General features: G+C 44.4%; 1 protein-coding gene across 2 annotated transcripts in view; it reads right to left on the bottom strand.

Annotated features, from left to right (window-relative positions):
• DAGLB (diacylglycerol lipase beta) overlaps positions 1-8,807 on the bottom strand; it is a 39,514-nt gene that overhangs the window by 17,212 nt on the left and 13,495 nt on the right. The window contains exons 11-16 of one of the 2 annotated variants that reach the window (XM_026687354.2): positions 8,362-8,442; positions 7,094-7,221; positions 5,798-5,866; positions 5,620-5,692; positions 3,980-4,233; positions 684-2,772 (exon numbers count right to left, since the gene is read on the bottom strand). In XM_026687354.2, coding sequence (XP_026543139.1) covers positions 2,589-2,772; positions 3,980-4,233; positions 5,620-5,692; positions 5,798-5,866; positions 7,094-7,221; positions 8,362-8,442 — 789 coding nt within the window. In that variant the 3' untranslated portion in view covers positions 684-2,588. Of the gene's footprint in view, positions 1-683; positions 2,773-3,979; positions 4,234-5,619; positions 5,693-5,797; positions 5,867-7,093; positions 7,222-8,361; positions 8,443-8,807 lie in introns of those variants that run through there. The other variant, XM_087942164.1, reaches the window with a different exon arrangement.

Genomic DNA, 8,807 nt, shown 5'->3' with positions numbered 1-8,807 from the left:
ATGCGACCATTGCAAATCCCCACAGTCACGTGATCAAAATTTGGACGCTTGGCAACCGACTCCTGTTTGACGGTTGCAACGTCCCAGGTTCATGTGGTCCCTTTTTGAGACCTTCTGATAAGCAAAGTCAACGGGAAAGCTACTTTCACTTAACAATTGTGTTACTAACTTAACATCTGCAGTGATTCACAACTGTGGCAAGAAAGGTCATAAGATGGGGGAAAAACAACAGTCTTGGCAACACAATGTTCAGGCTCAATTGTTGTAAGTTAAGGATTACCTGTATTTTCTTGATAAGATTGCACCAGAAAATGGTTTCCGTCAATTCACTGTTTTTCGACTCTTAACAACTCTTTTAAGATATTTGGACTTCAACTCCCAGAATTCCTCAGGGCTGGCTAGGGAATTCTGGAAGTTGAAGTCCACGCATCTTAGAATTGCTAGAGTCGAGAAGCCGTGGTCTAACCCAGGGGTCTCCAACCTTGGCAACTTTTAAGACTTGTGGACTTCAAGTCCACAAGTCTTAAAGTTGCCAAGGTTGGAGACCCCTGACTCTAACCAGTATGGAAGGCAACTCTTGTGACTCTTCCTGTACAGCTGCCCATGTCAGCAGTGTCCGCCTATGACACTCTGCCACGAAACCTTTCGTTTATGACCCTGAAAGAGAGAAAACACCAAGCTGATTGGGTGGAAACATTTTTAATGGGGGGAAAATATTGGGATGTTATCTATAGATGATGCTTAGGCCAACGGTCCTCACTGCTAGACCCCTTCCATCATTTTGTCCCATTTGCTGCACCCAACGGGAGAAATTCCAGAATGCCACTTTTTAATCTATTCCAACAAGGTCGTTTTTATGCAGAAATACTGTATATGGAGCCGAAAACGTCCCCAACAGCGAGGTTTCAGGAGCCAACTGTAGATATTTGGCACATTTTGGAAGGAGAGAGGCCTCTTTTGTGAGGCTCTTTAAAATTACCCAATGCAAACTGAGCCCATAACACTCTTGTATAGCATGGTAGAGAAAACTGATAGAAAACCAGTTTCACATTAGTTTAAACTAATCCACGTTACGGCAGCTCAATGGGAAGCATGCTAAGTAGGTACCAAATATTAATATGTGCGAGAGAAAGTATAAATTTTTCAAATCTTGACTCTGGAATTCTGTCTTGGCCTTAAAGGCGGTCCTTGACTTAACAACCGTTTGCTTAGCAACCAAAGTTGCACTGAAAAACAGTTAAAACCGGTCCCTGCATTTAACCATCGCAACATTCCCACAATCGAGTAATCAAAATTTGGGTGCTTGGCAATTGTCATGTTATTTAGGACAATTGCAGCATCGCTTGATCATTTGGTCATCATTTGTGACTTTCCCAATCAGCAAAAGCCAAATCAGAGGAAGCCAGATTCACTTAACGACCTTGGCAAAAAAAAAAAAAAAAGATTGTGAAATTGGGTGCAACTCAATTGCCTTAGCAACAAAGAGATGCTGATTCCAATTGTGGTAAGTCAAGGACCACCTGTACTTTTTTTTTAAAAAGCCCATTACTGACCTTCCTTGCCACTGAAACCAGAATAAGATTAAAAAAGAATGCCAAATTCAAATTTAGTTTGCTTCCACATCTGAAATACATTTGTTTTTAAAAGCACGTACATTCCTGGATTTCCGTAATTTTTCCAGGAAGTGAATGCGTTAAAAATCAGCCTATTTCCTTTCTGCTAGAAGATCTTTCCAAAAACATCATCTAAAAAGATATCATCATTAGGACCGCAATTACTTTTGAAGAATCCTCTAATCAACTTGATCTGGATTTGCTTCTTAGAGACAATCACACCAACCTTTTATCAGCTCTATAGATTTGTATTATAAATCTTGATACAGAGCTAAAATGATCTTTCTGGTTTGTACTAACACGAACCGAAGACCGTGGCTTTTAGATTTTCTATCATTAATTGCACATTCAGCAGTGTTAAAAAGAATTGTAAACAAAAGCAGACAGCATTGCACAGATACCCAAGAATTAAGAGTTCAGTCAGTGAAAAGCATCTAAAATGCTCGTTCCTTTCAAGAAAGAAAGAAAAAACCAAGACGTAATCATCTGCGTATCCAAATAGGCCAAGTCTTGAAGTTAATTTTCACCAACATTCCTGACTTACTTATTACACATTTACAAGTCCCTCGTTAAACCCTGCAGGTAGGTCTCCACTATGCCACAAGGACTTGGTTTGACGACACATAATGTGCTTTAAAAAACACGTCAGCAGATCAGATGGATCTCGGGGGGCTTCAGGAAGACATCAATCATCGCTTTCCATCAGTTGAGTTCTCCGTCACAACAATCCCTGGGCGGATGTGACTTCGTAAAACTTCCATGAAATCCTATCTTTCGACACGAAACATCTCAGTCCGTTACAAGCAGCCCAGAAGACGTTGACTTCAACCTTAAGGTGGTCATCCAGAAACATCTGAAGACCTTGGTCTGGTTTCTGCTTTTAGACACACGCAGCTGAACTGCTAAAGGCTTGTTCTTGTAAACACTTGGGACACAGTCAGGTTGTGCTTGTCCATCTCTGCTGTTATACAACATTCAGAAAGCTTCCCCTTGGGACCGACACGAAACGCAAGACGCATCGGTTTGGACCAAGCTGTGGAGAGCTCTGAGGACTATATCTGGCCAATGATCGGTGATCATCTTGGGGCTGATTAAAATACTACCAAAGGCAGTTTCTCGCGACCAGCTGGCTGAATACTTGACCTCAGAAGAAAACCAACTGCAAAAGAAAACAATGCTGGATTTGAAGTTATGATTCTATGCCTTATTTTAAAATACTTTTTGTTCTCTCACATGAATACTTGGTAAGTCATCACGTTCTGGATATTATTAACACTTGGTTGCAAATTTTTTCATACAAACATTTGCAAACTCAAGGATAAAACAGGCCACCCAGGATCTGGAAGGTAAACCAGTAACAATACCCCAATCAAGGAACTACCAATCACACAACTTAATCAAGGAACCTTACAAGCCATTTTTATACAAACAGCAAATCTTTTCTAGCACTGATGATGTTACCTAGCTGGGTAGTGAAACATCTACAAGAAAACCACCTAGTTGAGAGAGCACCAAGGACCCCACAGTTCAACCCTGAGCTCTCAATTTTCTCTTCTACTGAGACCTTAGAAGGGCTTTAAGTTGGAAACCAAATGGATAAGCTCAATAGAGAGAAAAGGCCCTTCACGCTAAAAACAAACGAAGCTTTGCAAAATATTATGCCTGGAACATTTCAAAGCGATGTTTTTGCACATTCCTAACTAGCACAAAACAACATATGGAAAGGATTCCTGAAGGCAAAATTTTATGGGACTAGAACTCACCATCTCCTGGTGATAGCCATGAAAGGCAGCTGGGCGACTTTGGGACAATCACCAGGAGACGGTGAGTTCTAGTCCTGTCTTTCTCGCAAAGTCACCCAGCTGGCTTTCATGGCTAAGGCAGGACTAGAACTCACCATCTCCTGGTGATAGCTATGAAGGCAGCTGCGACTTTGGGACAATCACGGACGGTCTAGACCATCTAGCATGAAAGCCAGCTGGGTGACTTTGAATCACAGAGATGGTGAGTTCTAGTCTGTCTTTCTGCAGTCACCCAGGTGGCTTTCATGGCTAAGGCAGGACTAGAACTCACCATCTCCTGGTGATAGCTATGAAAGGCAGCTGGGCGACTTTGGGACAATCACCAGGAGATGGTGAGTTCTAGTCCTGTCTTTCTCGCAAAGTCACCCAGGTGGCTTTCATGGCTAAGGCAGGACTAGAACTCACCGTCTCCTGGTTTCTAAGCCAGCCCCTTAACCACTATAGCAAACCAGCTTTCCTCTTTTCTCCGGACTCGAGGGCATTTCCCCACAGCATCCAAGAGAAGATCCTGGCTTATGAAACCATTAAATCCTGGCTTATGAAACCATTAAATAATCCACCTACCCTTTCGTGCTGTTTTCTTCGACGATGTGGATGATTTTCCCAGGGAGAAACAAGTGAGGGTACTGAGGACTGGACCCTAAAGGGGAATTGTCGTCTAAACTTGTGTACAAAGGCGACTGCTGGGCCATGAGGTTCTCTTCGGCGAGGAGAGGCTGGGTCAAACTATCTTGGTTCCTGCCATCCAGTTCTGTGGGGAAGTTATCAGGTTTTCCTCCAAAAACTTCGTACCAGCACCCATGCAAGAGAATCTGGTACTAGATGTTGGGCGACCGACAGAGAACAAAAGGAACAGAGGAGGAAATGGTGAAATGGGTTTTATCTGACTGAGGTGAGCAGGAACTTCCTTGGCTTAATTTGTTTCGCCATCGTTTGACGTTACAATGGCACTGGGGTAAAAAAAAAAAAAAGGACTTGCAACCAATTCTGTGATGACCATTGCAGCATTCCCATGATCATCAAAATGCAGGCCCTTGACAACCGAATTAGAATCAGAATGGAAGGGACCTTGGAGGTCTTCTAGTCCAACCCCCTGCTCAAGCAGGAGACTATACCATTTCAAATGGTTCTCCAATCTCTCCTTTAAAACTTCCAGTGTCGGAGCATTTATAACTTCTGGAGGCAAGCAATTCCACTGGTTAATTGTTCTAATGGTCAGGAAATTTCTCCTTAATTCCATGTTGCTTCTCTGCTTGCTTAATTTCCACCTGTTGCTTCTTGTCCTGCCCTTCGGGTGCCTTGGAAAATAGCTTGACTCCCTCTTCTTTGGGGCAGCCCCTCAAATACTGGAATACTGTTATAATGTCATCCCTAGCCCTTCTTTTGTCTAGATTAAAGGTAAAGGTTTCCCTTGCACACCTATGCTAGTCATTTCCGGCTCCAGGGAGCGGTGCCCATCTCCATTACAAAACCGAAGAAAAGCCAGTGCTATCCAAAGACGTCTCCATGGTCATGGGGCTGGCAGGACTAAACGCCAAAAGCGCACAGAGGAACGCTGTTTCCTTCCCACCAAAGTGGTCCCTATTTTCCTACTTGCATTTTTTTACATGCTTTCGAACTGCTGGGCTGGCAGAATCTGGCAACCGACGCTAGGGATTCAAACCGCCGAACTACCGACCTTTCTGATCGACAAGCTCAACATCTTAGCCACTGAGTCACCGTGTCCCTCTGTCTAGATTGGCCATACCCAATTATGCCAGTTGCACTGTCCTGGGGTCACTTAATAGCCATTTGTGTCCTTCCCAGCTAGCCTCCAACAAGCCACATCAATGGGGGGAAGGGGGATTGACCAACTTTATTTGACCAAATGTGATTAGACACGCAAGGAATTTGTCTTTGGTGCGATAAGAGTAACAGCAGAAGAGGCTAATAGCAGTAGCTATTGCTGCTCTTGTCAACAGCATGCCAGAGTTGGCTTCATTTAGTTTAATGTCAGCATGTTGCTCCTAATAAATCTTTTGATTTTTTTTTTTAAGCTTGGCTCAAGACTTATGATTTAATGAGGGCAATCGCTGGAATCCCGACAGCTGTTAGTTTTCCACCCTTAAATCTGGGCCACTAAAGTAAGAAACAGCCGACTTAACTTTTCATCCCAAAAATCCTATTTAAAACAATTTACAGAGGTTTTTTTATTTTATTTTTACCTTGGGTTTGTTACAATTGGCAACGATTCTAATGATCCTCCTTTTCAGGTCTTCCAAGTTGAGCATGCTCAATCTGTTTTTGGCGCAACGGAAAAGAAGCAAAGATCAAAATTCAAGACCTGGCAAAATCCAAAGCGCCAATTTCAACCCCGAACTCCACGTCGTGTGTACCCTTTACCTGGGAACGATGTCCTTTCCTACGATGACAGACACAATAAACTGCTTCGTGTAGTCCGCCAGGGATTTGCTTCAGAGAGAAGAAACAGGAAAGGAGGCATGATTAGGGCAGCCGAGGATGGATTCTCGCGACCCATATTGATAAAGGCAGGGGTTTATTTACCGACACAGGTAGTCCTTGACTTACGACCACCATTGAGCCCAAACTTTGTTGCTAAGCGAGACCATGAAGTGAGTTGTGCCTCTCCTTTTGCCACCTTTCTTGCCCCAGTTCTTACGTGAATCTCCGCAATTGTTAAATTAGTTAACACGGATGGTAAATGAACCTGGCCTTCCCCATCGACTTGGCTTGTCCAAAGGTTGCCAAGTTGATTATGTGACACCGAAGTCATCATCAATACCGTTTCCCTGAAAATATGACCTACTCTGAAAGTAAGTCCTAGCTTGATTTTTTTTATACACGAGCCCAATATAAGCCCTACCCCCCCCCCAAAAAATAAGCCCTAATTAAGATCCCACCCACTCCAGAGTGGACGGGTAAAAATTAAACTAGGGTGGGGATGGGGTGTGTATGGAGCTGCCCTACTACTTACCTTTGGACACTTGAAGCCAGGCCTCACGCACCCCAACACCTGCCTTGCCGGCCCATTTCTTCTGCAGCTGGCAAGGCTGGCAAGGCTTTCCTGAAGGCCTCTGGAGCTGAGGATCGATCCAGAACTCTGTTATCAGCCTCAGAGGCCTTCAGGAAAGCCTTGCCAGCCGCAGAAGAAAAAGTTTCTGAAGGCCTCTGACAGCGAAAAGGAGGCTAAGGGGCGATGCACGCAAGTGAGGTTAGTCGGTGGCTGGCTTTCCCCCGAAAATAAGACCTGGTGCCTTTTTGGGTGGCAAATTTTTTTTTATTAAGACAAGGTCTTATTTTCGGGGAAACATGGTATGGGTTGCCAAGAGTCTGACTTTGGATGATGTGACATGGGGACGCTGCAACGGTCATGTGGAAAATCGTCATAAGTTTTCTTCCCCGCAGTGCTGTTGTAAATTTGAACCGTCACTAAACGAACGGTTGTAAGTCAAAGACACACACAACAATTCCCTTCTCTTTTAGAAAGAAAGTCGTCTTTATTTTGCTTTATTATACGATGGGGCAGAAAGACGCTTTAATGGGAAGCAACTTGACTCAACCAGTGATGAGGATGACCGCGCCCCCCCCAGGAAGCTCCAGGTTGAATCCCAGCTCCGCCTGGCGCCCTGATCAGACAGATGATTCCCCCATGAAAAGAAGCAATGGGAGAGAACGTACCTCAATAAGCCTCCAGGCGGAGAAAAAGCGTAACATCTCATGTTGGGGAAAGAGTTTCGGAGCATGATCGCCAGGATGGAGGCAATGCCCCCTCCTAAGCTATGTCCAGCGACGACCAGTTTATACTCCTAAGAGGGAAGAGAGAACAAGCAAAGGAAAAAGGCAGAATCTCCAATGGGAAGCAGAGCCAACTCAGTGTTGTGGCCTGTGGCAAAATCAGAGGAGGAGAAGGAGGAGTGTGGGAGTCAGGGTCAGAGCAACCTGGGAGCTCCAAGGGAGAAGAGAGAGAGAGAGAGAGACAGACAGACAGACAGACAGACAGACAGACAGACAGACAGACAGACAGAGGCCTGGGCCATCTGTCAGCCCTCAGATGGAGAGTCAACATCCCCCAGGTCTGGAGGTGGCTGATGAGGAAGAGGAGGAACGGTTGGGCCCAGTGCCTGACACACAAATGCACAGAAGGCAGAGGAGAGGAGAGGAGAGCAGTGGAAATCTGTGGGCTGGTCCTTGGGACGGAAGAGTCCCTGCTGCTAGTGAAGCTAACTCTGGGAATAGTGGTAAGAGGTTTATTGAATAGCCATAAGACCTTATCAATAGCGTAACATAAATATATAACAAGACAAAATACAGATAAGTTAGATATATAAGAATACATTAATAAAAACATATGTGGAAATCCAGGGAGTCAAAAATCAGATAATAGATCACCCTTGCAGGATACACCAATTTGTTAAAGATATTGGGTTCTTAGGACCGCTGCCTTGATTATAAACTTAGCAGTCCCTACGGATGATGTGTACATTAGAGGCCCGGAGGAAATATAACAATCTGTGGTTCGATTCCCAATGGGCTGTTCTTTCCAGTAGAAATGATAAATATTTAAGCCTAATGGGGGCATATATTTGGCAGTTGAACAAGATGTGGGAAATATCTTCAATGGCAGATGAACCACATAAGCAGGTTCTCTTGTGGTATGGTACATGGTGGAAGCGCCCATGTCTGGACGTGGAATCCACTAACTCAAATCTGGCTCTGGGACTCTGGGAATAAAAGGCAGGAGATGGAGGTGAATACATGTAGCAGACAACTATTCAACTTCTGGCTGGACTTGTTAGCCCGTAAGATAAACTTTTTGGGCTACTGGCGCTCCAAATAAAGGAATCTTTTGAGTCAACGTCAGAGGGTTTGTTGCGTTTGGGGAGCCGGAGTCAGAACACTCGGCTGCCACATCAGAAGCAGAACAGAGTCCAAAGGCCACAACTTACGGGTGCGATGCTGAGCGCCTGGTTCAAAATCCCATCGTTTATCAGCCTTCTATAAATATAATTGGCAGCCTGAGTTATCCCCTAGAAGGAAAAATGATAAGGAGTTATCAGCACTGGTTAAGACTTCGTTTGCAAATACAGGTCGTTTTCCACTCACAAACGCAACTGGGATCAAAATTTCAGTCACTAAAGCAAGGCAGTTATTGAATTATGCCCGATTTTACATCTTTGCTGTGGTTGTTAAGTGAATCACCACTGGTTACGTGAATCACGTGGGCATTCAATCCGCCTTTTCCCATTCATCTTGCTTGTCGGCAATACTGCTGGTAAGTTCAAACCGTCCCTAAATGAATTTGATGTCAGTTACTACCTGCAATAAAGCTAGCTTCCTCAACTACCTTCCTGTCCTGCCCCTGTCAGAGTCTGAATCCGAGGAAGAAGACGGA

Source organism: Notechis scutatus, chromosome 12 (genome assembly GCF_049901735.1).
Source record: "Notechis scutatus isolate UNSWTSFEM ecotype Mainland chromosome 12, rNotScu1.2, whole genome shotgun sequence".
Classification (NCBI taxonomy): Eukaryota; Metazoa; Chordata; class Lepidosauria; order Squamata; family Elapidae; genus Notechis; species Notechis scutatus.
This window is presented reverse-complemented; position numbering and strand designations above follow the sequence as displayed.